This window comes from Ursus maritimus, unplaced genomic scaffold (assembly GCF_017311325.1).
Source record: "Ursus maritimus isolate PB19 unplaced genomic scaffold, ASM1731132v1 scaffold_24, whole genome shotgun sequence".
Lineage (NCBI taxonomy): Eukaryota > Metazoa > Chordata > Mammalia > Carnivora > Ursidae > Ursus > Ursus maritimus.
Genome location: NW_024424897.1, coordinates 20,048,015 through 20,075,969, shown reverse-complemented (window position 1 = coordinate 20,075,969; position 27,955 = coordinate 20,048,015). Strand labels below are relative to the sequence as shown.

Below are 27,955 nucleotides of genomic sequence, written 5' to 3'. Positions count from 1 at the left end.
AGCGAGGTGCCGGAAAGGTCAAAACATTTTATTCTCTTAATTTTTTTCTTTTTTAATAAAGTTAAACAGTAAAACAAAAATTCACAAGCTGCCTCCCTGTCCACCCCCCGCCTCCCTCCCCTCCCCTCCCCGCAGTCTTCGGCGCTGGCTCCCTTTCCTTCCCCCCCACTCACACAGACACAGGGTATCCAACTAAGAGAACGAAACTGCTCTAAGGACAGGGAGACGCAATGAAGGGAGGAGGTGAACCGTGCCCACGTTCAAGGCTACACTGAGCAAGTCTGCGCTTTCTGGGCTCTGGACGGTCTCCTCTCATTAGCCAAACTGAAAAAAGAAATTCCCCGGACCAGATGCTGGAAGGCAAGAGAAGGGCTTGTTAGTCGGCTCTGGGTGGGAAGATCACTGCTCTGATTAGGGGGAGTCTTCAAGGGCGGCTTTGAACTCACACAGAAAAACCGCCAAGAGCACCAACGGCCTAGGCCCTTGGGGCTTGGGAGCACGGGAGCAGCTGTGTGTGTGTAGCCTCCAGCTTCGCTCTTGCAGAGAAGCCCGGGCACTAGACAGCCTAGACACACCTCCCCGATCCCGCGGAGAGGTGTGGAGCCTCCCTGCCTCCATCCTCAGCAGCACCTGGGCGGACCCGGACCCCGCTGGCTGGGCGCTCCGACTCCCACAGAGCTCCCTAAGTGGGGAGTCGCGTTACGGGCCTGTGAGCTGGGAACTCCCGAGAGCGGGAGGCTTACTCACCTTCAAAGCTGAAGCCCCCAGGACCGCCAAAGAATGCCTTGAAGATGTTGTTTGCGTCAAAATCTGTGGAACAGAGCAAGAAACAGGGCAGGGACCGAAAGTTGAAAAAGTTAGACACGTCTGAAGAGAACTTATGATGACACTGAGAATGGGTCTCGAAGCTTTCCCAGACGCATCCCTTACCTCCCCGCCAAAACCTCGCCGACGCGGTGGGCACATCTGCGCCCACTCCCCATGCCTACCGCTGCTCATCCCACTCGTAGAACACGCCCCCTCCTCCTTCCCAGCTCAGCCGAAGGAAAGCTTTCTTTGCCTCAACCTACTTTGCCGGACCTCCTTCTACAACTGGGATGCCACCTGCACTTCCGAGACTCACCCCACGCTGTCTCCCTATAATGCTGGGGCTGCCAGTGAGAGGGCGAAAATCCATCCCTTCACTGCTAACAACACTAAATATAGAAACGAGATCTACGGTTGATTGTATTCATTCAATTCCATGCTGTCTAGACTGTAGGCCAGAAAAAAAAAAGCAAGCCACGGTTTGTTCACCTACTAGGTGCCGGTCACGGTGCTGGGTACTCTGCATACCTGACATCGTCCCCGATTCATACTCAACAGAACCTAAGGGAGCTCAGGTAACTTGCTCAAGACCGTGCGGCCGGTGACGGCAGGAGACCCGAACATTCCAGCTCCTGCCTGACTCCAGCGCTGTGGCCTTATCACCAGACCACGGCAGGGCTGCTGCCCCCACCCCCACCCGACTTCCTAAGCTCCACAGAGGACTCATCTCCACCAGCTGATCCAACAGGCACATCGTGTCCGAAAGCGAATTCTTCCTTGCCTGTGTACCTGCTCGTCCTGGGTCCCCTAGTTCGGGGACTGCCTCCAAGTCAGCCGTCCAGCGCCACCCAGCCTCATCCTTCCCTGCGTCCAACACATCAGCAACCGCCTCCTGCTACGTCTCCCACTGTGCCCTCCAATCCTTTCCTACCCGTCATGCCTTCCGCCATCTCTCACCCCCTTCGCTGCGCCAACCCCCCTCCGCGCTGCCATCACGGATACACTTCAGGAGCCGAACTCTGGCCCGGAGCTCCCCTACTCACAGCCCTTCAAGGGCTTTTGACTGCTCGTTGCTCCTCTCAACCGCTGGGCAGAGCGATGTTCGCTATCGTGAAAACCTACGTTTTTAAAGCAAGCGCACACACGCAAGCGCACACCCCCTGAACCAGAAATAAGGATTATCTAGGTAACATCATCAATCCTATTTTAAATTCCAACAGATGGTCTTAATGGGGGAGAGAGGGCTAGCACTAGACAGTGGTCTGAGAGCCGCACGGAGTCCCTGGCCCCTCCCATCTCCCACCGAGCTCGTGGCGAGCAGCAACACCGACCGATCTGCTTTATTTTGTTTTAAGTCTTTCGGGGAAACAACTCTGTGAAGCCTGCCGGGAATGGGTGACACACGTAGATGCCAGTCAGCATACACTCTGCAGCAGGGGAGAACTTCCGCCGATACGAGAAAGCCCGTATTCCCTACTCCGGCCGCGAAGGCCTTCTGAGGGGGTATCCAGCTACTTTGGGGCCTCGTGTCTCACCTTCCCCTGCTTCGAGCACCCTCTATCCTCCCACACTCAGCCCCTCACGGCTCCCCAAAAGTATTATTTCTGCATTTCCAAGCCTTCCCTCCCTAGTGCTCACCTCCTGAGTACCCACTCTGCATCCTGAGCACCCGTTCCCCTTGACCGTCCTCACTGGGACTCCACATCCAGGAGTCGGGGTCAGATGCGGCCTGTGGGTCAGTCTGCAAAGCCCAAGACTGGGTTCTCGGAGCTCAGGGAACCTGTCTGATTTACCTTTGTTATTTCCAGCGCCCGTCACGTGCCGCACACATTACAGGTGTTTATCCGGGGGGGCTGGGGGGGCTTACACGGCACTGTGCTACACTGGCTGTCACAGACTCCCCTCTGGAGTGGCTTCAGAAGAATTCTGACAGTCCACAGCTGCCGGGTTCATCCCAGGCCGCCCCAAGCCACTCACCGCCCATATTCATGCCCTCCTCATCCAGGTCCTGTCCACTGTCGTAGCGAGTCTTTTTCTTGGGATCAGAGAGGATGGTAAAAGCTTCTCCAACTTCCTTGAACTTTTTCTCCTCCTCCTTCTGCACTTCGGCACTGGCTCCACTGTGCCGGTCTAAAGGGAGGAGGACGGGAACAACTCAGAATCACAAGAAAACAAGGTTTAAGACAGACAGCACTTCGTGTCTGATTTTAGAATCTGGAACTTCCAAAGTCCGGAGGGGAGAAACTTTCACTCTGGCCTGAGTTTGGCAGGGCCGGCCTGGTTCATTCTTCCGCGTGCCCTCCCCGCACCGGCTGTACCTGGATGGTGCATCAAGGCCCGTTTCCGGTAAGCTTTCTTGATCTCGTCCTCGGAGGCATTCTTGTCCACTCCCAGAATCTTGTAGTAATCTTTCCTCTTACTCTTCTTCAGTTCCACCTGTGCATTTTTTAGGAGCTGTTTGTGTTCTAGGAGGAGACAACTAGAGTCAGTGGACAGATCTGACTCTGGTTTCCCTTACCAGGTCCTCACCCGGATACAGATGCCTTACAGTCACAAGCTTGTTACCCATACCAGGCGCGTTAATGGTGTTTTCTTCTGAAGATTAAAAAACAAAACAAAACAAAACAAAAAAAACACTACTCATACTTTGGTTCCTCACATCAGCCTAACTACACAGAAAAGGAAGTGAAAGTAACAGAGAGGATTGAGGGCCAGAAAAGTGCCTTATCCTGCACTTGGCGTTTCTGTTCACTTCTTCCGGGCGGCGATCAAATAAGCTCCAGGGATACCCCGATCTCTGAATCAAACGATCCCGTGTCCAGTTCTAAGGGCCTAAGAGTAAGACTTCACAGTCCCCTGACAAAGATGCTCTCAGACCCCTTTACCTTTTGTTTTCTCCGTCTGATACACTTTCTCATAGTCCCGCACTGCTTCTTCATACTGTTCTGTGTCCATGTAACTGAGAAGGAAATACAGGGAGGTACAGCAACATAAATAGCAATGGCCTTCGGTGTCGCTCTGGAAGAGGCACAGCTCAAGCAAGAGACACACACTTTTGGTTGAGATGCTTCCTGAAACAGGAGTCCTTAAGCCTGCCGTGAGAAAGAACTAACTACCGATTTCTCAAGTAAAAAGAGAGCGAGATCTCATGCCACTTGCACCCAACCAGCAAAGTGAAAGTCTGCTCTGAGCAGAAAGCAACCAATGCGAGAAGGTTCCTTCTGATTTCACAGAGCCCCCAGGAGGCATCTGGACCGCCTTAGGAAAGGCAATGTGACCACACCTACCTGAATGGTTACTTGGGATTGAAACGCAAAAGAAAATTATCAAGTGAGAGCAATGGATATGGAAAAGCTTTGAAACCTGCAGTGCCATGAACATGCAGGGCCAGCTCCAATCCAGAGCAGAAGTGGGATTAGTGAGCCACTAGAAGGATCAAGTTCAAGGTGGTGGCTGCTGGCATATGCTTCCACTAAGACTCATCAATCTGAGAGATGGAGGTGAGCGAGAGAAAAGGAGACTCTGAACACAGGCTTGCTTCTATTTCAATAGTGCAGAAGAAAAAGGGGAGGGGCTGGCCCAAGATGGGAGGAATCTAGCTTGACAGGCTGATTGCCAAATCTTTAAAGACCTTCTCTTCCACAGAAGCAAAGTGGCATCTTCCATGTCCTGATAAGACCACTGGTGCCAAGACTGGCCTACCACTTAAACAGGCTGTGGTAGAAGTTCCAGAGACAGACCCCATCAGCTGGGTACAGCACAGCCGGCCACTGCACAGGAAACCAAATTTACTACACGGTCCTACACCAACCCATCTTCGCAAACACCAGAGCTCCGCCGGGCTGAGAGGCCAGAGCAGGGCAGTGCTACTGATGTGGCTGGCAAGACGGATGCCCAACTTCGTAAGCATCTCTCATTTTTCAGCGACATCTTAATTTACAACTTTAATTTTTAAAATGGTGAGAAAAGTCAGTGCCCTGCACACAGAGGGCACAAGGGCTACCAGGAGCTCAGAGAATCCATTTACAGGATGAAGAGTAATGGAAGCTGGTAGCCCAGGTGCAGTAGAATGATCTGACAGATAAGCAATCTTAATGAACATTCCATGACCTTTTGGAATGTTTTAAACTTATTATAGTAATTTCTATTTTTATTTAACGTGTTTCTAAAATCCAGGGACATCTTTACATTTAAATTTTTTTCTGTGCTGTATACCCGAAACAATATAACACTGTATGTCAACTATATGTCTATTAAAAAAGTATTTTTTTTAAGTTGAAGTAAAAGTAGAGAAGTAGAGCCTCAGGGAAAATGGGAAATTGCAGCCCATGACAGGAGATGTCGCAAAGATCTGGCATTCCCCCCAACTTCAAGGGTAAGTTGAGGCAGATTGGGGCAGCAAAGCCCCTGGTTAGGCTTTGGCCTGAACTAATCTCCACTACTTCATGTCAATCCCAGCTACATGACGGGACCACTGGCCAAATTTTGGCCAACTGTGCCCAAAAGTGCATGTTGGACCCTAGTGGGATCACAAAGGCAGAGCCCCTCGGAGGACAGTTCTGTTTCTACCACAAAGATAAGGAGTTGTCTGATTAAAGCCAGTTGATTTTTCCTTATTGAACACATACAGAGTATAACTGTCCACCCCATTATCCTCCTAACAAGCCAAGAATTTCTCTTCTCTCCCCATTCCTTGTTCAAACACTGCAGTGTGTCCACTGAGTTGACATGGGCTCATGTACCAGCCACCCCCGCCCCACTAGACACTTGGGGGACCCTGTTTGCTGGCTATTACACATAACACCACAGAAAATTTGCAGGTAGCATTTTGTATCTGTTGGAATGAGTCATTAGCTGGGTCAGAGGGTATGGGTTGTCTTCCAAAGCTTCCATGTTTGCCAGTGGTTTGCAAACAAGAGATGACTGACAGCGGGTCTCAGAGTCTGTAATACAATTCCGTAGATGCTTCTGTTTGACAGACTTACTCATCTACTTAGAAATCCACTTAAAAACAAACAAAAAGCACCACACACGGTAGCAATTTTCCTATTCTTAAAAAATGCGGATAATTTGGGGAACACTAAATGGGAGGCAGGCCACGCCCTGCACCACTGATGACACGGAGGAGCCTGAAGAATGACAGGCCTTGCAGGCATCAGTAACAGCACCAGTTCCCTGGATCTGACACTTCGTAACAAGAAATGGAACGAGTGGTGGAGGATTAGTAAACAACAAATAGGTCTTCCTTCCAGAACTTTAAAGGTAGGCTGTTTTTCTGTCTGGGAAATAATCTGGAAGAAGAAGAGATGGATTTGGGGGAGTCTCTCCTAGCCCTTGCTGAGCTTCCGGTCTGCAGAGAAGAGTCTGGATGGACAAGGTAAGCCGGGCAGCGCCCTGACTCCGAAGGTAAACCCGGGCATTGGATCTAGGTAGGCCGCCTGGCCCCCCATCACCGAGCCCCAGGAGCTACTTCAACAGGGGCTTCCTTACACTGCTGGGCGGCTGAGCCAGAGGCAATCCCTTCCAACCGAAAGGCAGTCTTCCCTAACCCAGAACAAGCAGGATAAGCACAACTCTCAGCTGTCTCCAAGAGATACTTTATTTCTTCCTCTTCCAAGCACCATACATTCATTCCACAGAACATTTACGGAGTGAGCACCTACTGTGTGCCAAGCACTGTGCCAAGTTAGAGCAAAAGTGTACAACACAAAATACAATCTCCAAAGGAAATGGATTTAAACTTTAACAAAAGGAATTTGGGTCAGGCATCAGAGGAAACTTACTGACCGTGGGGCGTAAGACACAGGCATGGGAGACTGAGGGAGCTTGTGCAAGGTCCTCCGCTGGAGGTCTATAAAGAGAGTCTAGGGCTGGAGCAATCCCACCTAGAGGCAGGGGGAAGGACCGAATGACCTCACAACGTCCCTGGGTCTGCTTCCGCATCCACACTGCAAATCCCCTGGCAGGCCAGCAGCAACGCCCTCTTCCCCTCGCCCGCCGGAGGCACTCACCACTGAGCTCTTCTCAAGTAGGCTTTTATATAAGTGGCATCGAGCTTCACTGCACTCGAGCAGTCTTCTATTGCATCATCTAGTTTCCTAAGCTTCAGGAGAGAGAGAGCAGTCATACTTCACATCTCTGCGGACCGAGGGAGCCCGGAGGCCGTGAGCACGGCTTCAAAATTCTAAGAGGATCAGTCCTGCTGGCTCCCCTGTCACACTCACTCTCGGTCACTGAGAAAGCCAGTGTCTCAGAGGGCTAAGGATACCAGGTTCGAAACTGGTTTCTCTTCTACGGGATGGAAGCCAGGCACACTTACGTGCAGGGGTAGACCACCGCTACCATTCCAGGGTAGTGCCCAAACAAGACACGGAGATAGTAACGGTGGTTCCTGCCCTCCATTCTCCCAAAGGCCAAGGAGACGGGTAAGAATTGCTCTGCTTTCTAACCACTGGAACGCTGTAAGAGCAAGGAGCCTGCTGTTCTTACGGGAGGCAGGACTACAGTGGGCCCGCAGACCGTTTCCCGTCGAGCATGGTGACCATCAGTTACGCTAGACAAAAAACTAAGCCTGCCTCATACTCTAATTTCCTCCAAATCACTCCTAAGAAAGAAATAATCACTTGCTTAGGCCAAAAGCAGCAATAATATTTGCTTTAAAAATTATCCCACAGGCTCTAGGCATTCTCTTACTGGAGGAAAAGGATCTTGAGGAAGAACAGGTAGGAATACCCTTCCGAACTGTCGCTCAAGTGCCCTTGAATTCCACAGGAAAGGTAAAAGCTTGCCTCTCAGAAGGAAGTCCCTAACAGGCTGAGCCTTCCACCAAAACCACCTTTTCTCCTTTCATCTGGCCTACCCTCATTAGGCAGAATCCCAAGACCTCTTTGATGTCCCTTAAACATACCTCTATGGGCCCCGAGACCCAGACCGAGTGCTTACCTTGGAATTCACCGTGCCCCGATTACAGTAGAGTTTAGCATTGGTTTTTATATTGTTGGGGTCTATCCCCAGGGCTTCTGTGTACAGTTCATAAGCTAGCTTGTAATTTCCTTCTTTAAATGCTTTATTCCCATCTTCTTTCTTTGCTTTAAGTGCTTTGGCATTCTACAGGAAAAAGCAAGGGGACGTTAGCTCACATCCAGAAAACCTCAGACCACGGTAGAGAGGCCCAGGTCTATTTTCGATTTCTCACACCCCAGCTGTTTACCATCACACGGACCCTGACCACCACCACCCACCCCCTGCCCTGCCCCCACTACCTGGGCTGTTTGCTGCTCACTGGTACTTCCTACAGAGTGGACAGGGGAAACCAAGATATACAACAGAATACCAGTGAGACCTGTTTACCCAGGGTTTACCTCCACTCCCTAGGATAAACATTACTATTTTTTCTTCACTGGAGGAAGAAAGAAAGAAAAAACACACTTAGGTATTAGAAGGAACTGACCCTATATGATCACATTTACCTTTAGGCAAATAAAAGTAGTTCTGAAATAATTTCTAACGAAAGGACCAAGCATCCCGGCAAGGTGGGGAAAGGAGCGATCACACTGCATGTGATCCTTGAACCTTCCAGTCTTGATTCTCTTAGAGGCTCAAAAAGGAAGCTTTCTTTCCTACTCAGATCTGGGGCCTAGCACTTACTCTGCAAGCAATGCAGGCCTTCTCATGGTCAGGAGCCATCCTGAGAGCCTGTACAAAAAACTGCACCGCCTTCTCGATACAATCTTCGTAATAAAGGCAAAGACCTCGTACATACAGAGCATCCGCATTGGTAGAATCCATTCGTAAAATGTCGCTGCAAGAGCCGGAAAGGGGCACGTTCAGCGGTGGTTTGGATCTCCTCACCATCACCACCATTCACGATTACTGCCACCAGTTTTTCTCTTGACCAAGTGTCTAGTATGGAACGTATCCCAAAGTAGACAGATCCCAATGAGCCCTTCCCATACCTTCCCCAAAGAAACCACCTTTATTTATTTACCTTTAACACACTTCATGAGTCTCAGTCTTTATTAGAACAGAGACCGGCAAATGACAGCCCACAGGGCTGAATCCTGCCTGCCACTGTTTAGGTAAATGAAATGGTACTGAAATCTAGCCACGTCGCCCGCTTATCTATTATCAATGGCTGCTTCTGCTCCACGGTAGCACAGGGGCATAGCTGCGACGGAGACTATATGACCTACAAAGCCTAAAATATTTACTACCTGGCCCTTTACAGAGCTCGCAAACCTGTGATGTAGAATGAAAATGACATTCAAACAAACAAAACACCGAAACCAAAAACCACCTCACACATCTGTTCTTCCATACCCAGCTGAAGTACCCGCTGTACTTCTACGTATCTGGCAGGTGTTCAAGTCCGGTCTAACTTTGGCTTTAAGTCCCAGGAAGGTCTGATCGGCTCTACTGATCTACCTACAGGACATATGGTAGCTCCTGCTATAGAGAGCTCCCGACGGTGCCTGTCCGGTGGTGGGGCATTTCAACGCGGAACTGGCCTCACTTCATACCTGGCCACAGACTGTGCTTCCGGATAACGACCTAGCATTGCTAAACACTCTGCTTTGAGGATTTTGAAGCGATGGCAGGCGGGGGCAAATTCTAGGGCACGGTCCATGCAGAAAACCACCTATGGGGAGAAGAAAGCAAATAAGACTCTTCATTCTGGACTCTAGAAATATCTTCATTTATAAATGTCTGGCCATAGGCAACAGACAGATTCAAAGGGAAGTAATATCAGAGTTTAGGAACATACCTAATTCATTTGATTAAACCACTGAAACGAGGAGAGCAATTGATCTGGATGATAATGACATGCCAACAGCAAACATTTAAGCACTTTATATACTGATCCATTTAATGCTCATGATTTTATAAAGTAATTTTATGAAGCACCTTATTTTATTAATGAGAAACCAAACTAAAATGCAGAGATTAAGGAAATGTGTTCGAGGTCATCAAAGCCAGTAAGTGACAGAAACGGGATTTGGTCTCAGACATTACGACTCCAGAGCCTGTTACTTTCATCACCATGTTAAGCTGCCTCCACAGGGACTGTGATCAAAATTCACTTTCTTCTAGTGTAGAAATATGATGATTTGCTACTCTGCATAACTCACCATGCTTCGCCTATTACATAAGACAAGGATACCCAAAATAACCTGATACAGAATCGCTGCTCCCCATATTATTCAAATTGCTGACAGTTCCATTCTCCCTGTGCCATAAGCCTCACATCTCACTAAGTACTGTGGCGGCCACCTTTCCACTTTTATTTTATTTTTATTTATTTTTTTAAAGATTTACTTATTTATTTTGGGGGGTGTGTGTGAGGGGGGGGGGAGGAGGGGGAAGAGAGAATCCTCAAGCAGACTCCCTGCTGAGCATGGAGCCTGACACAGGGCTCAATCCCAGGACCCTGAGATCATGACCTGAGCCAAAATCAAGTGTTGGCTGCTCAACCAACTGAGCCACCCAGGTGCCCCCCCTTCTATTTCAGTAGAAATATACCAATAAAATGGTTCGTTTTAAATGGTCCTAAATAGACTATATCAGATTACTATATTCAACATATTAATACATAAACCAAAAGGCAAGTTTCTCTCTCTCACACACACGCGCACAGATGGGATTTCTTGTCTTTCAGCTTGATAAGGCCTCTCCATACATTCCCATTTTCTCTTTTCAGAAGTCTGTTCTCTAAGCCTTCATTTTTGGTTTAGCTGCTATTGCTGGGAGATCCTTGCTGAATCATACTCTTGTCAAGGATAAATGCCCCGAAGGAGCAATGTGGAATTAAGAGACACCCATTTCATCTAAGAATCTGGCCATGGGGATCATGAAGAAATGAAGTCTGAAAACTCAAAAGCAATAATAGGTCAAATTCCAGCACCAGGCAACTGGTCAGACATTCATATAACGGAAAGCCACGCGGCTCTAAAACAGAATGAAGCAACTTTCCATGTGTCAGTACAGAAAGATCCCGGGGTGCCTGGGTGGCGCAGTCGTGAAGCGTCTGCCTGCGGCTCAGGGTGTGAGCCCAGCGTTCTGGGATCGAGCCCCACATCGGGCTCCTCCGCTGGGAGCCTGCTTCTTCCTCTCCCACTCCCCCTGCTGTGTTCCCTCTCTCGCTGGCTGTCACATAAATAAATAAAATCAAGAAAGAAAAGAAAAGAAAAGAAAAGAAAGAAAAGAAAAGAAAAGAAAAGAAAGAAAGAAAGAAAGAAAGAAAGAAAGAAAGAAAGAAAAAAAAAAAAAAGAAAGGAAAGAAAGAAAGAAAGAAAGAAAGAAAGAAAGAAAGATAGATTTCCAAGGTCTCCCAAGGGAAAAAAGGCAAGGTACAGAACAGTGAAGAGCGTATGACCTTTCATGTAAAAAAAGGAAAACCAGGACTCTGTATTTCTATCTGCTTATATATGTGCAACCAAACTGGAGGGGAACAGAAGAAACAAGACCAGAGATTACTTTAGGGGGTGAGAACTAGGCAGAGAGAAGTTTAGGGGAATACCTATCACTGAGTATCTGTTTATACTTCCAGCTTCTCCCCCGCACCAATACTTCTAACTTTTGAACAATGAATAGCACCTACGCAAAAATTTAAATTTGAGGGGCGCCTGGGTGGCACAGCGGTTAAGCGTCTGCCTTCGGCTCAGGGCGTGATCCTGGCGTGATGGGATCGAGCCCCATGTCAGGCTCCTGCGCTATGAGCCTGCTTCTTCCTCTCCCACTCCCCCTGCTTGTGTTCCCTCTCTCGCTGGCTGTCTCTGTCAAATAAATAAAATCTTTAAAAAAAAAAAAAATTTAAATTTGAAAATACGCAGAAGTAGGGAAACACCAAGGGCTGCTCCACTGTTCGTAGAACAGTGGTGGGGAGAATTCTCTTCAGGGCACAGGTTACCATCCTACAAGTTCTAAGGATTCTATGAAAGTTCAGGTATCATGTAGAGTCATGGTGCTAATTCCCCCCCTTAAAGAGAAAAAGAATGGGGGGGGATCAGTCAGATGTAAGCAGCCACACCCTGTTGCCTTCGCAACGTTCTCTGTGGAGATGGTTCTGCTCATCGGGTCAGTGGCGTGTCAGCTGAAGGCTCAGTGCTTCACTTCCCACCCCCCACTCCCCATGACTAGGGACAGCTGCAGGCAAAGAAGATCTTTGTTTCTTCCAAGTTCATCTGTTTCCCCTGCCAGGATCATAATTCTTCATTTGTGACATCACCATGAGCTACAGTGGGGGGGCTGGGATGTCACAAACAGAGGATTCTGTCACAAACTGGGGATTCTGGCTCCACAGTGGGCAAGAGAGAAAAGAAACTCAAAAGACTGCCTTTTGAGACAAAGCTTTTGCCTATGTAAACCTCAGAAAACATGACAGAAGGCAGAATCGCTTTCCAAACACACACACACCCCCCCAAAAAACTTATGAATCACAGTACAAAGACAGTGGGTATTAAAACCAATGGACAGAAGAGGGATGCTCCTAGGTTAATGCCGGGACTCTGCATAAGCTAATCAAATATTTATTACCAAATAAAAGACCTGCACAGTTTGTGACTTAAGAATAATTAAGAATAATTCTTAACAGTGCCCTTTTATCAAATGTTAATTGAGTACATTCTACAGAAAGCACTGAGCAAATTCCCACATGTGGAGTAACAACTCTGTTCCTTGGATGATACAAACCTCTTTTACGTGATCCTGAAAACTGACCCTAATCCACGTTTTTCACCTTTTTAGGGGGCCATTCACCTCCCTTTTGAAACTCTAATGAAAGCTACTTCCAAGTATCGTCTAAAGCAGAGAATTAGAAATTACACAGATGAGGCATAACCACTATAAACAAGACCTAGAAAGGTATTTAGAACTTTTACACCCTTCCCATGTTTTCAGATAGGGTCGACCCCTCTGGTGCGTAAATTTTCATGGACCATCACAGCGCCATAAATGAGAGCAGCTGCTTTCACAGAAAGGCCTAACATCAAAACGGAAGTGACGACAGGTTACATACACTGGTCAAAAATCTAAAAAGAGCCTCTACTTTTTTTTTTTTAAGATTTTATTTATTTATTTGACAGAGAGACAGCCAGCCAGATAGGGAACACAAGCAGGGGAGTGGGAGAGGAAGAAGCAGGCTCCCAGCGGAGGAGCCCGATGTGGGACTCCAACCCAGAACGCCAAGATCACGCCCTGAGCCGAAGGCAGACGCTTAACGATTGCGCTACCCAGGTGCCCCCGAAAGAGCCTCTATTTTTTATTTAGACCTGCATCTAGTTCACATAAAGCAGGAGTTAAAGATAGCTCTCATTATTCAAATTAAAATGGATTATCCCAACCTAATAATTCCAACTAGTATTCCCTCTATGACCCAGCACTTTTAGGCTACTATCTTATATCAAAAGCAGGAACAAACTCAAGTAAACTCACATTGCTTTTTATCATAAAGCCAAATATAATTAAGAAAGTAAATACGTTGGCAAAAAACATTTTTAGATGCTGGGGATGATGGGAGTAACAGGAATTCTCATTCCTTGCTGGCGGGAATGCAAAAATGGTACGGCCATTTTGGTAGTTTCTTGCAAAACTTAACATACTTTTACCACACGATCCAGCAACTGCACTTCTTGGTACTTGCCCAAAAGAGGTGAAAACTTACGTCCACACAAAAACTTGTACACAGATGTTTACAGCAGCTCTATTCGTAACTGTCAAAAACGTGACTGTAACATATGTGCCTCTGGGGGCGCCTGGGTGGCTCAGTCAGTTAAGCATCTGCCTTCATCTGCCTTCAGCTCAGCTCATGATCCCAGGGTCCTGGGTTCAAGTCCCACATCGGGCTCCCTGCTCAGGGGGAGTCTGTTTCTCCCTCTGCCCCTCCCTCCTACTCCCGCTCTCTCTGGTGCACGCTCTCTCAAGTAAATAAATAAAATCTTAAAAACAAAATGTGCCTCTGGTGGGGAATGTTGATAATGGGGGAGGCTATGCAAGTGTGGGGCAGGGGGATATGAGAACTCTCTGTACCTTCCTCTCAATTTTTCTGTGAACCTGTTCTTAAAGAAATAGTCTTTAAAAAAAAAAAAAAAAAAGAAAGGAGGGGCGCCTGGGTGGCACAGCGGTTAAGCGTCTGCCTTCGGCTCAGGGCGTGATCCCGGCGTTGTGGGATCGAGCCCCACATCGGGCTCCTCCGCGGGGAGCCTGCTTCTTCCTCTCCCACTCCCCCTGCTGTGTTCCCTCTCTCGCTGGCTGTCTGTCAAGTAAATAAATAAAATCTTTAAAAAAAAAAAAAAAAAAAAGAAAGGAAAGAGGCAAAGCCAAACTGAAGTGGTACTACACACACACACACACACACACACACACACACACCCCTTCTGTACCATATTACACACACGTGCGCACAGCCTTGTGATAAAGGGTAGATGAGATCTCCCCATAGTTGTACTTTACCTTTCGAAAATCGCGCTTCTCAAAATCCGTTTCTGCTATTTTCTCATATTCTATGACTGCATTAGCATTCTTGAACTATACCAGAAAATCAGATAAGGGAAATTTTTAATGAAGTTGTAGATTCAACAACCACAAAAATCAAGGCTTTGATGAATTATGAGTTCAAGAAAATCAGAACCACAGACTTCTCACTAATCAGGTTCGTGAAGATACAGCCCAGACCCCTAACAGGCCGGCTAACGCCCTATCTGCCACCTCAAGGCAGGAGACCAGAGATGTGCCTGATAGACATAAATTAAAGGCACGGCATCGTCAGAGGTTGAGTAGAAGTTTCTAGATTCTCACTAAAACACATCCAGGGGTAAACGGGGTATATATGGAAATGGAACTGAAACACATTTTAGCTGCTACTGATGTAGTCAGGATTTGAATTTACCCAAGTTCTTTAACTGCACTCAAAGCAGTCCCTTGCAGCATCTGCCCGCTCCTCGGCCATCTCAGAAACCCTCCATTTCACAGACTTCTAAAGCTATAAATTATATTCACAACTCTGTCTACAAGTAAGAAACTGAGGCTCGGACAGGCCATGAGACTTGCCTACAGTTACCCAGGTGTGGTGATGGCAGAAGTGAGACTAGGTCTCAGTTCTTATTTGTTTTATTTTTTTTGTAGCTCTCAGTTCTGACTTTCAGGTCACTATACCACAGCGTCCCCTTCCAGGCGGACACCACCAGAACCGTACCTCCTGCTGTGCCTGAGCGTTTTTGTGATCCAGTTCTAGGGCTCTCTGGAAACTACGACACGCCGCCATGGCATTCCCTAGAGATAGGTGGCATTTGCCCTCTCGTAGATGGCCCTAGAAGAAATGCAAAGAGGGAAGAAAAGGAGCATGACTGGCCAAGCAGAGAGCAATCAGCAGCGGTAACAAACACCCACACAAAGCCCACACGGGATGAAAGTGGCCAGAGCAGTGGTTCTCACCCAGGGGAGAGTCCACCCTCCAGGGGACGGTTAGCCATGTTGGAGACATGTCTGGCGCTCAGCCAGGGAGGAAGGGGTGCTACCTACACCTACCGATGAAAGAGATGCTGCTAAACACCACACAACGCACAGGACAGCCCCCACAACAAAGAATTACCTGGTCCCAAATGTCTACAGTGTCCAAGGCTGAGAAGCCTTGGGCTAGAGGAACTCAACGGCAGCAACTGGTCCCCCCCAAATGGCCGCATTACGTACCCGGACGAAACTGTCATCCAGCCTCACTGACTGCTGTGCGTCTCCAAGAGCTTCCCGGAACTTTCCAAGCATCATCAAAGTGGCTGCTCGATTCCCGTAATAGCTAGCATTCTTAGGACACATATCTACAGGGAGGGTGGAAGAAAGTAAAATAAAGCCTAGCACGGGGCACTGCTTCAAAAACTCAGGGGCCATCTCCCCGCAGAACTACATCAAGGTAATCAAATTGTAATAGGAATGCTGACATTCTCTCTAAGGCCATGGCCACATTTTTGACTACCTGTGCAAACAGACAGCAGCAATGGTATGATCAATTAAAACATAAAAGTCACTTAAATGTAACAGCTTTAAAGCGCGCTGACTGCCCTTTCAAGGGAAGGGGTCAGCATATTCACCTCCTGAATGAATTGCATTATATATAATAAGAGAGGAAAATGAATTTGCATTTGTTGAATCAGGGGTGGGGAGCCTGTAAGCAAGTTAGGTGAGAAACATGCCGACACGGGATTCAACCATGCTGGCAGCTGGAGCACGAAGTTAAGACTTGATAAGTAATATCTACAAGAGCCATTTTCTAACATGGTTAAATGAACTGGAAATGGCTGAGGTGCATTTAGGGGGTTATCTTTTTGCCATATCTAGAATTTCTGGAATTGCCTTTGTCAAACGAAGAACTACCCATTTATAAGCCATCCCTCGTAAGCCAATTAAGTCCAAAAGAGTTCGCACAGTTAAGTTATGAACCCGCTAAGCCAAAGGCTACTTTTCCAAGAGGCGTTACTTATCATAGTATTTATATTTAGCAAATTTATCTTCCAACATAAGCAGCAGGTCCTTCTCACCTATGGCTTTTGTATAATAGTTATAAGCTTCATTGTAATCTTTCTTGGCATAGTATGCGTTTCCTTGTTCCTTGAAAGACTCTGCTTCCCTGAAAAGGAAAGAGAAAGACCAGCGTGTTAGACCCAGGGAATAACCTCTGTAATCTCACGGGAGCGATCTCTGGTCTAGAGCCCCGGGCATATTGAGCTGAAAGTCAGTGCGATGTACTTGAAGGAATTTCTAGATTTGTTCAATGCTATTTTTTGGTCACTTAGATACATTCAAACTAAATCAAGAAAACCTCTCTCATGTTGCCTGACCTTCCTCGCTATTCCTGTCTATGGTCATATCCCACACAACAAGCAAATTTTGACACCCTCTCACAGAGACTGAAATTTTTTAAGTTTACTTATTTATTCATTAAGTAATCTCTACATCCAACATGGGGCTCAACTCATGACCCCGAGATCAAGAGTTGCGTGTTCCTCCATCAGAGCCAGCCAGGTGCCCCTGAATTTTTATATTTATTTCCTTTCCACTGCGTCACAGCTGCTGCCTCTTCAGCAAACATAAAAAATCAGTTAGACATCACTCCATTCAGGGGCAATGATTCCTAAATGTGAAATGGGTCACATCCTTAGAGTTCTAATGATTTATTCTCTTGAAACTCGACTGGCTCATGCATTTGTCACTAACAGGACAAGCAGAGCAAAAGCAGGTGGCAAAGGAGTTAAAAGCATAGCATATTGTTGTTTAAGATGGAGGACGGAGTTGAGTGACAGCAGAGACCAAGAACTTAGATAACAGGGACGTCTGAGGTATAGCAGCCTGCCAGTGCCATGCTGAGTACCCATCTACTGATGTTCTCTCTGCCTATCCCATCTACGTGGGTACTTACTGCCCCCTCTATCGTTCCTATAGTACCCTGTATAACCACCAAGTGGCTAATATCAGAATTCCTGCCCTACTCCAAGATCCATTTTTGAAGCTGTGCCATTAGACAAATTGTACTTTCCGAAAGGAACAATGTTATGTAAGGAGAATTATATGCCAGATAAAGGAACTAGAATTGAATAAGACATGACCAACAATGTCTTAAAAGAACTAGTAACCTCTACCAAAGATACCCCAAATCATTCCAATCACCACTTTGAGTGACAAAGATAATTCTTTACCCAACTGATTCCTGTAACATAACTAAATATCTGAGCATTTTTGTTATAAGGAAGAATCTTTGTTTCTTTTTCTGTCCTCTACATATCCAAAAAAGAATCTAGTTCAAGGGAAGTAAGGACAAAAGTACCTAATTCTTAACATGGTGATGGTATGGGAGCTTACAGCTTGATTCTATGGACATCAGCACTGAGAAGATTTGTGATTTATTTACTTACGTATTTTAAACTACAAAGTGGTAAAGCCGCCCTCCTTTTATTTAGGCGATCTCCCTTTCCATTCTTCTCCAGCACTGTCCTGGCAAGCCCTACTAACATGAAAAGGCTGCAAGAAGAAAGGAGAAGGAAAATGGCAATGATCTATAAATGCTGACAGATTTGAACTGTGATGGACATAAATCTGCCTGAGTAATTTACACCAACTGGTATAATGCTATAAAGAGAACATCTGCTATTAGAAGTCCTCAAGAAGGATCCCCCAACTGCAAGATTTATAGGACCAACTGCAATCTTTCTACATGGTGTACACCATACTTTAACTCTAAATTAAGCAAGGCACTATAAAAACTATGAGGAGCCTATCCTTTCAGAGCAGACATGCCAAGAGATCTGAAGAAAGGGCTTTCCAACACTGGATGTCAGAAGTCAAACAGCCGTGAAGAAATGGAGTGGTAAATTCAAAAGAAACATTGGGCCCACAATGCACCTGAGAAGATCTGGTTTTCTCTGCGGTTGGCTAGTGGCTAAGAATACACAAATCCTTGAGGAAAACCAAGGGTATCCAGGCACTTGGACAGACACCATATTAGCAGTAGAAAGCCTGTTAATCAAAGGTGAAGCGATCTGTAGAGCTACAGAAAGGTGCCCTTTCTTTACTAAAACACCAACTTCCGTGGAGGTGAGGGGCTTCACCACCAGCTTCTATAAAAACACAACCGATGCTTTCTGTGGAAAGTCAGAAATAATTACTGAAGCCAGGTACTTTCCATGCATTATCTTCCTACCAGGTGTTTCATTATTCCCATTTCTCAGAGGAGTAAAATAAGGGGTAGAGATTAAAAACTGGCCCACCGACAGGATGTCAAGCCACACCTGTCACATTCCAAAGCTTGTGCACTGTCTACTATGCTGAGCTTTCTCTCCAATGCACGTCTCTATCTAGTGCTTAAGACTTTAAAAATTAATCTGTCCTGCTAGGAATAAGACATGGGCAATGAACATGAATTTCTTCAAACTAAGACCTAAAATAGCCCCAGCATATAAAATCCAACTCCAGAACGACAATCTGGATTTAAACAAGCTAAATGGCATTCCTAACAATCAGTCGCACAGACAGCAGGGCTCCTTTCTCTTTAAGACGGAAGACCTAGTGAACTGGACTTTGCTTCCCCCAAGAAATGCATTTCATTTTAGTAAATGGTGAGTAGATTCCATTCTAGAGCAAACAAAGCGAGTAATGTAGAGTCAGCCCACAGCAGAAAGAACAAGAAGAATTGTGTTGTGACAAGTTACCATGTTTTTAACCTCACACTGCACAGCATCAGGCCAGAATTAGCTATTCCCACACAACTGCCTCATGAAAAGGACTTATTTTCATAGAAACATGGTTGATTAACAGCTGCCTAAACAATGGGCACTTAGTGCTTTTACGCTGAATGCTTATTTTTTGCCTCCAGGTCCAACTCCCAAAGTGGAGTCCCTCCTTCATTTGAACCTCCCCACCAAACACGCGACAAGCTTTAACCAATGGGCCTGACCCTGTGAGACCAGCCGAGGAAAAAGCGGATCTTTGGAATCCAGCATGGCAGCAGCAAGAACTGAACAAGGCTGCGTCAGGAACAATTCCAGGGTCAAATCCATTCAAGTCCTGCCCTGGGAGTCTGAGAAAGGGCTGAAGCTTGTTCAAGTTGCCCTTACAGCAAAGGGACTGAAGGATGAGATGTCAGAGGCGTGGGACTGGAAAAGAAGGAGAAGAGCTGGTTAACACCGGAATTGAGGGCAGTCTGGCGCTGGTATCTGTCACTCCACTCACCGCCAGGGTCAACTGATTTGATAACCAAGTGAGGTTACAACACGTACCTGCCAAAACACATCAGCACTGAGAAAGGAAGGACTGGAATTAATTAGGTCCACTTGGACCAACCAAAAAGAGGAAAGGAGTCCAAAAGGGACTAAATTACACTACGGGTTATTTTCTAGGGCTACAAAATAAAATTCAGACTAAACCCTGAAATATAATACCACATCAAAATATAGACATGGCCATGACTGACCTGCTGGAGCTATAAATAGCTACACTACGTCTCTAGTGCTTTTTCAGATTCTCAAAGGCATTCCTACGGAAGGTCTGGGCCTCTTGAAGGGTTATGGCGATACTATCACAAGCCCTTCAACAGAGGAAGAGCCAGTGAGGTACCCAAGGCAGCCGCACACAGGCTGCCTAACTCTAACAGTCCCAGGTTTTTTCCCCACCAGACCCTGTTAACCAACGTCAAGGTTTTTAGATTAAAAATAATTTATCTAGTTTCCCATCCAATCTCTAAGCAGAATAAGCTTTACCCCTGACTCTCCAGGAGATGCTGGGAAAGACTCTACCCTCCACCAAACCAGTCCTTTTAACAGTGAGCAACAAACTCCTGTGAAAAGAGCTACTGAAAGATTTTCAAAGACTTCTATCCTCTTTGGAGGTCTGGGGGAGGGTCCACCACAACAGGATCAGTGCTGGAGGGCCTGGGCGGCCTTCCCTCCGACAGATACAGGTAAGGAGACTACATTCCACTCTTGGTCTGCTTTGCTATTTTAAAATGTATTTATTTTTTGGAAATAACTTCATCAATCAGAAAACTGCAACCGGACACCTGCTCTTCTACATTACACGTTAAAGATCTGTGTATCCTCTGATCACACAGTTACACTCTCTCTCCCCCAACGCAGCACTCATTCATCACGGATGCTCATTACTCCAACGAACAGTGCCAAGGGAATCATTTGGTATCACACAGGTCTTAGCAGGGCTCAGCATCATGTGATCAATTCAGACAACTTGGGCTGATGATCACCAGTCAACTCTGCACATTTACAGCTCAGCTAAATTAAACATACATCAGAACACCACAGTTCACGTTGCGACGTGACCCAAATTAGATGCCCTATAAAAATCTCCATTTTCTCTCTAAATACTTCCAAGTTGAATGGTAAAGCAAGATCTTCGCCTTAAGCCAACCAGTCTATCTCTTAGCAATGAAAGGGAATTTTATTCTGAGCTTTCATTAATGCAGGATTCACTGGGTGGCAAGTTTTTTGTGTTTTTTTTTTTAAGATTTTATTTATTTATTTGAGAGAGAGACAGCCAGCGAGAGACGGAACACAAACAGGGGGAGTGGGAGAGGAAGAAGCAGGCTCCCAGCGGAGGAGCCCGATGCGGGGCTCGATCCCAGAACCCCCTGAGCCGAAGGCAGATGCTTTATGACTGAGCCACCCAGGCGCCCCCTGGGTGGCAGTTTTTAAAACGCCCTCAATATGACTGAGTTCTCTTTGGAAATGCTTCACATTTCATGTATTTGTGAATTATTAAATAGGAATGAGATGCTTCAGTAATCGTACAGTATCAGTTTAAGATTTAGTTTATCTGTGCATAAAAATAAAGGCTAGTGGGTGCCTGGGTGGCTCAGTCAGTTAAGTGTCTGCCTTTGGCTCAAGTCATGGTCCCAGGGTCCTGGGATGGAGCCACTGCACTGAGTTCCCTGCTCTGTGGGGGAGCCTGCTTCTCCCTCTCCCTCTGCCTGCTGCTCCCCACTGCTTGTGCTATCAAATAAGTAAATTTAAAAAAAAAAAGAAAGAAAAAAGAAAAAGACTAGCACAGTTCACTATTCCATAACATTTGCAACCTAGGAAATGTGGATTAGATTTTTGTATGACAAAAACATACCTGACTGCTTTTACTTATTTCAAGTATTTGGGTAGAGTAATATATTTTTCATAAAGTTCAGCTCTTCTAATAGCCATTAATAATATTTTAAATCAAAAGAGATGGAGAAGCTTGAATGAGAGCTTCTTTTTTCTTCTTTTTGTGCATTTTCTTGATGTATTCGGCTACTCCTGATGTGGAAGAAAAATCTAACTGCTAAAAATACAACTCAGGGGGCGCCTGGGTGGCACAGTGGTTGAGCGTCTGCCTTCGGCTCAGGGCGTGATCCCCGCGTTGTGGGATCGAGCCCCACATCAGGCTCCTCTGCTATGAGCCTGCTTCTTCCTCTCCCACTCCCCCTGCTTGTGTTCCCTCTCTCGCTAGCTGTCTCTATCTCTGTCTAATAAATAAATAAAATCTTTAAAAAAATAAAATAAAAAAAATAAAAATACAACTCAGGACAAGATGATTTCTTTTGTTAGAGCAAAGGAGTGTTTCAGGGCCTCTGCTTCTGGAGACTACTTTACTGGCAGGAAGAATCTCGGAAGAAGATACCTATTAACAATAAAAATTTATACTGCCCCTGAGTCAAATATCCTTTATGCATTCTTACTATACTTACTACTTCCAAAATGTCGCCTTCACTCTATGACTGGTGCACCCATTTCTTTTATTCAGCCAAGTTTACTAGTTGTCTGTTGATCTAGAAACATCCTCCACCCTTTAGAATTTACGGGATCTTGGCCAGTCTCAGAGTAAATTCCTCCCTCCTTCCCACAGTCCAAGACCTCTTGTCCCCAAAGGCATGTCACAGGGCCTGTTTCATGTTGTACTCCCTCTGGCCTCCATGAGAGAATGAAGTCAAAGAAGCCTGGGAGCCTTTTATTCCATCTTACGAAATGCATACTACTCGTTCTTTTCTAACTAGTCTAGGGAAGAAATGACAAGTTTTATACAGGTAGGTGGAGCAACTCCACGGATTTAGTGCTTGCTGAATGCAAGGTGCCACATGCTGGGTGTGAATAAAGGCTTCATAACGGTCCAAAGAAAACAGACAGAGGGCTCTCCAACTGCTACCGGGTGATAAAAGTGGGCTACCCAGCTTCCTTTACCCAATTTGCTTTAGAATAAACAGCTTCTGCTTTCACTTTAAAGCACAATTAAAATACCCACCCTTCTCCCAAAAAGAGGGGAGGAGATGAAGATGAAGAAAACTCATTAATGTACCAGTTCAAACTGTTCTCTTTCTGGACATTCGGGGGGTGGGGGGGGGGAGCCTCAACAGGGGCAGAGCTAGAAAGGACCATGTGGAGTCACAGATACAGTCTACACAACACAGTAGCACTCTCTACTGCTCGAGTAGGGAAGGACACCAGGCAACACACTGGAGTTGGCGATGTCATATTCAGTGGGGGGGGAAGCAACCAACTCATCACTCGACCCAGACAGAAATCCTATTATTGCACACACAAAGATATTCACACAAAACAGGTGACTCAACCACGATAAATTTATGCTAGTTCCTTAAATGGGAGGTGTCACGATCTGTGGCATTGGTATACCTAAGCTTTACTCCAGGGGAAAGGAGACCCAACCATAAAGCTGATTCTGAGAAACAAGCTTCTCAGAAGCCACTCTGAGGACATAAGTCACTGGCCTTTTAGCAACAGCCAGAGGCTTGCTTTCATAACATACCCCAAAACCCACCATTTTCTATCCCTTAGTTCCCCATTCTGTGACATCTCCTACTACCCTCGTCGGGACATTAGCACCCAACAAAAATCTAGAACTAAGGAACTATAATTAAGAAAAAGGCTGCTTTCTGAGTTTTTTGGGGAGGTGGGGGTGGAGGTGGGAACCAGAGTGGGGAGTCTAGACTGTCAACTGGTATGTGGCTTCTAAAGTTCTTACAAAAATAAAGTTCTCTTGGGTTCCTTACTTTAACAGGTGGTTGACTATCAGAGCAAACTGCCAGAGTAAGAACTCTCAGGATAGAAACTCCCCAAGTATTAGAGAAAATGTTGCTTGCCTCACACACCCTCCCCAAAAACCTAGTAACAAAATCAGAAGAGATGGTTAACACTTTGCTTATCTGACAATATGGCCTCCCCACAAAAACTTTAAGTCCTACGACAATAGATTAGGGGTCAGAATTAGACTCTGAAAGTCAAATACTCCTCTTCATATTTTCATTCTCTAAAGTCTCAACCACTCATACCCCTGCCGATGGTGGATAAAACACAGGAACTGCTATTCTGATTTAGATGGGGAAGAAAAACTATTGTCAATCCAATAAAATGAACAGATAGTGGGATAACTTGTGTCATGAATCCTGCTCTTACTGCTGAAATTCAGACAGTTTAAAAGAATACCTGGAACGACCTCTAAGTAACTTCCACATCACTCAGCACTGGAGAAAAGGGACCAAACATTAGTGGAGTAAGGGAGAAATGGGCTCTCAGAGGGACTGTGCATCAGACCACAAGGCACCTAGGCAGCCGCTGACCATTGTTCTCCAATCTTCTAAAGTCCTAGAGAAGAAAAGCAAAGGCAAGTGCCCAGTACTCAGCTTTTAAAAACTTTTAAAATAGTAGCTTCAATGACTACACTAATTCCTGATTGGCCGGAATGTTCAATAAGCCTGGGTTTTAAGCCAATCAGATTTCTGGTCGTTGGGAATGGACTAGACACTAGAGCAACTGCCATTCAACTTGGCTCAATTTGGTTTCTGGTTCTGGTTAGTATGTGGACCTGAATTAAAGCAGCAAGGACAGAGAGACCCTTCCTCTGTACCTTAAGTCCAGTTATAATTATTTAAAAGATTTTTAAGTAATCTCTACACCCAACGTGGGGCTTGAACTCACAACCCCAAGATCAAGGGTGTATGCTCTATCGACGGAGCCAGCCAGGCACCCCTGATTTAACAATCTTGCTACTTGCTAATATCAGGTTCAATTAATCAAGTAACTAACCAAATTCAATCCTGGTGTTCAGGATTCTGTATTCCTAGCTTTATCCTTAACCATGACTTATTTGTCCCATCTCCCATTTCTTCACCTCTGACCCCACACTTCAACTATATCAAAATGAAAATGAAGGCTGAAAGCAGTGTTTTCACTGATGTGAATTTAAGGTCAAAGATAATATCCCATTCAGCTTGTGGGCTTACTGAAATGTCTAGCTGCCTATCCTGGAACTTCAAGAGAAAGTTTAGAGAGACAAATACCTAAGAATTTAAAACAGAGGAAGAAGAGCTGGGGAAGGCATCCGCACAAGCTCTTCCGGTTATGGCCATGAACTTCAAAATGTCCCAGGAAGTTGTAGTAAATCAACAGCAACGGCAGCAGACCCTGAGATATGGATTCAGGGTTCGGTGCTTCCCACCACCGATATGAATAGAGAAACAAAAAGCAAACTCTACAGAGTTTACTACACCTGGATACTGAGAAAGGATCTAGTGTTCTTGCTTGAGTCCCCCGTGAAAACAGATACAGAGATCATCAGATCAAGGAATCAGATAAGGATGTTCTACTTCCTAAACCTACGCTTCCATTGGTTCCTTTAGGCCCTATTGTTCAGTCACACCGGATACATGCTGAGACACAGAAGTGTTTCCTCTATTGATGAGGAACTCGAAATCCTTCGATTTTACCATAATAAAGACTACCTACAGACACTTCCCCACCCCAGGAAAGGTGACCAGAGAGCCTTCGCTGGAGACAGGTATTCACATATCAGATACAGCAATCAGCAACTTCCCAGGAAAGTGAGGCCTGAAATTAAATTAAATTAAATTAGCTGAATTGTAAAACCTCTGAAATTTAGCTCTCTGGCTCCCCAAGCAGCTTTTTCTGTTCTGGTGGGCAAAGAGAAATAAACAATCTTCACGTTCAGAACCCTGATCTATTTTGGAGTGCCAACTAATACATCTTTTATTTTAGCCTCTCAGCTGCTATGGGGGAAAAAGAACTTTGTCAGAGTGACAGGCAAAAAAAAAAAAAAAAGTCCATTCTTTTCTCTTTAGAGACACTAAAGCTAATGAAATAAAACATGCAGCCATTTAAAATGCTGCAACCATGAGGCCCCGCGTCTTGAAAGCTCTTCTCACTTTGCCCCCCCACCCCCGTGGGACTGTAACAATTTAGTAGCAGCAGCATGCCCTTGAGCCAAGACGCAAGGAAGGAAGGACTCCTTGCTGGACTTCACAAAAACAACCCAAGAGACCCATTAACTCCCATGTCCCCAAGTGAACTGGTAGTAGGACTGTAACAAAAGACACAAACTTGGCCAAATGACTAAAGGGCATCTGAAGGGATGTCCCTATCCCTGCCCTCTGCTATGGCTACACAGGATTACAGAATACATGAAAAATGTAAAACCACCTTCCTCCAAAACTTCTACATCATCACCGCATTTTCAGCATTGGAAAACCATACATAAACAAGGTTTTTTTCTTACTAACAGAGCCCAGCGTTTACTCTCCTAAGGATGACTTATACGGCAGAAAGTCAAACTGATTTTGTTTATTTCACTATATTTTCCTTTTGATTTGCTCACATAAGTGATATATCAGTATCTGTTTTATTTTAACTAAAAGAGATCTATATAAATATGTATTACGTATAAGTCTATTTAGCAACGATGTATTTTTTCACAGTTAAATTTACAGTATTTTTTCTCAGCGGTAGATAAAACAACTGTGCATTTTACAATCAATGACATCTTAAATTCCACGAAATAAGGCAGTTAACCCAAGTCAACACCCCTCCCTCCTCATTCTGCTGCACTGCTACCAAATATTATGTTTTTGTGTCATGTGGTCATGTTACAGCATCACCTATTTTGCATTTTTTAATATATCTTCAGGTTCATTTACTATAATTTTATGAGGCCGTGTTTCTTTGTTTGTTTAAAGAAGGACCTGCTATAGATAGAGGGCTTTGAAGTAAAACCCCAATTAGGGACAAACTAAGCGGGAGAGGGTTTTTTCAAATTACTACATAGAGCCCAAGTCCCTATTTATGGCACACACAAAAAAACCCCACTGAACGCTTTACAATACCAAGTAAATCCTTGTAATTAATATAAGCTCTGTCTGTTTGGGGTTAGGGGTGTGGGAGGTGTGTTTCCCATCTTGCAGTTCCTTAATGATGCTTAATCCCAAATACCTGAGAAGCACTAGGTATGTGAAAACTCAAAACTAAGAACAGTGACTAGACTCTGGTGTCCTGCCGTCTCTATTATTCCGGGTACTCACTACACACTTTGTCAAGCCTCTCTGTTCTCAACAGATCTTGGGACACAGGCTGCAGTGAACTACCCTGAAGCTTGATAGCTATTCATTCTGCCATAGTGAGTACCTCCTGTATTTCTAACTTGGATAGTAAAAAAAATTCTCAGAATCCTGGTTTCAGATCTCATGAAAGGCAGACTGAAGCCATACAGGGTTTAGAACAAAGATATGAAAGATGAGGGAAGGAGACTGAGGGAACTGTAGCCAATTAATCTGCAGTTGATAAGGAAAGCGCTCCGGGCTTCCAGAACTTTTTCCTTAATTCTCCTTCAGGATTAGCACAAGTATGACTACCCACAACTGTGTTCCAACCCACTTCCAATAACCTGCCTTAGCTGTAGCCAGAATCCAGAGTGTTCTCGAAAACCACTCACTCAGCAGCTCCCTTGGCTAGTCCAGACTGGCAATCTCGAGCCACTGCGGCCGCCCAACAGTGCCAACAGCGCCCAAGCAGCTGCCTTCCTCTCTGCTTAACTTAAGAAAGAACAGTACTGGGAAGAATGAGGATCTTCCTCCGGAAGGACGGAGGGGCAGGAGTTTGACGTGTAGAGCATGAGACAGGGCCCTCACTCTTCCTTCTTTCTCCCTCATCTCCGACTTCTGGGGTACGGAGAAGGGGCGCCAGGTCAATAATGGAGACACACTCGGACCCAGGCTAGTGGTCACTGGGGGTACGTTACTGAGCAACGGGGGTGAGGAGAACAGGGGGCAAGGAGAACAAGGGCTTTGTAGATGCAAAGTGCTGATAGACAACAATGCATAGAAGTTAACAAGAGAAGGGGGGGACGGGGGCGATGTCGTTATCGTCGTTATCGTCGCCGCGCAGCCTCCCCCACCCCACAACAGACCTCTGAAATCCCCTCAGAGACCCGGCCTCTACAATAAGAGCGACGTTCCTCCTGGCCGAAGAACGGAGGCTGTGCCTCCGCTTCCCAGCCAGGCGGAAGCAGGAGGGGAGGGCCGACCTCCGGGAGCGCCCCTTCAGGGGGTCTATCCGGACTTAGTTGGGGGGGTCGCGGAGGGCGGGGCATCGCCTCAACAGGGGCTGCATCATGGCAGGGACGGGTTTCCCGGGGTCACGGAGCTGAAGCTCACCCCTTCCACTCCCCCACTACCCGGCTACCTCTTCGCTTCCTCGTCGTCGTGCAGCTCTGGCTCGGTCGCCGCCATTACCACATCGCACTCCGCGGCAGCCGCCATCTTACCGCCGGGACCAGAGAGGCGGGTGGGAGGCAGGCGGTGAAGAGCACTTCCGGCTGGAGCATCGAGCAG

The 27,955-nt window shown here is 46.0% G+C and overlaps 1 protein-coding gene across 4 annotated transcripts; it reads right to left on the bottom strand.

Annotated features, from left to right (window-relative positions):
* Window positions 1–8: 8 nt before the first annotated feature.
* Window positions 9–27,953, bottom strand: DNAJC7 (DnaJ heat shock protein family (Hsp40) member C7). 4 transcript variants are annotated; one of them, XM_040640617.1, is made up of 15 exons: window positions 27,807–27,921; window positions 19,401–19,439; window positions 16,332–16,420; window positions 15,490–15,614; window positions 14,996–15,109; window positions 14,254–14,328; window positions 9,327–9,445; window positions 8,455–8,608; window positions 7,750–7,914; window positions 6,819–6,910; window positions 3,693–3,766; window positions 3,126–3,272; window positions 2,785–2,937; window positions 748–810; window positions 9–353 (listed from the first exon to the last, which is right to left on the bottom strand). In XM_040640617.1, exons 1-15 carry the CDS (start codon window positions 27,881–27,883, stop codon window positions 316–318), a joined length of 1,524 nt encoding a protein of 507 aa, XP_040496551.1. In that variant the 5' UTR covers window positions 27,884–27,921; the 3' UTR covers window positions 9–315. The 4 variants fall into 4 exon arrangements, with proteins under 4 accessions (XP_040496551.1, XP_008699503.2, XP_008699501.1 ...); XM_008701281.2 differs by lacking the exon at window positions 19,401–19,439 and having other exon boundaries at window positions 27,807–27,953; XM_008701279.2 differs by lacking the exon at window positions 27,807–27,921 and having other exon boundaries at window positions 19,241–19,423.
* Window positions 27,954–27,955: the final 2 nt, after the last annotated feature.

Excerpts from the sequence above, each read along its gene's own strand:
- DNAJC7 (XM_040640617.1), bottom strand. The coding sequence starts at position 27,883 with ATGGCGGCTGCCGCGGAGTGCGATGTGGTAATGGCGGCGACCGAGCCA. Across the intron at positions 16,421-19,400 it reads CATCCTTCAGTCCCTTTGCT|GGAAGCAGAGTCTTTCAAGG; the intron begins GTAAGGGCAACT and ends TTTCCTTTTCAG. Across the intron at positions 7,915-8,454 it reads AGGCCTGCATTGCTTGCAGA|AATGCCAAAGCACTTAAAGC; the intron begins GTAAGTGCTAGG and ends TTTTTCCTGTAG.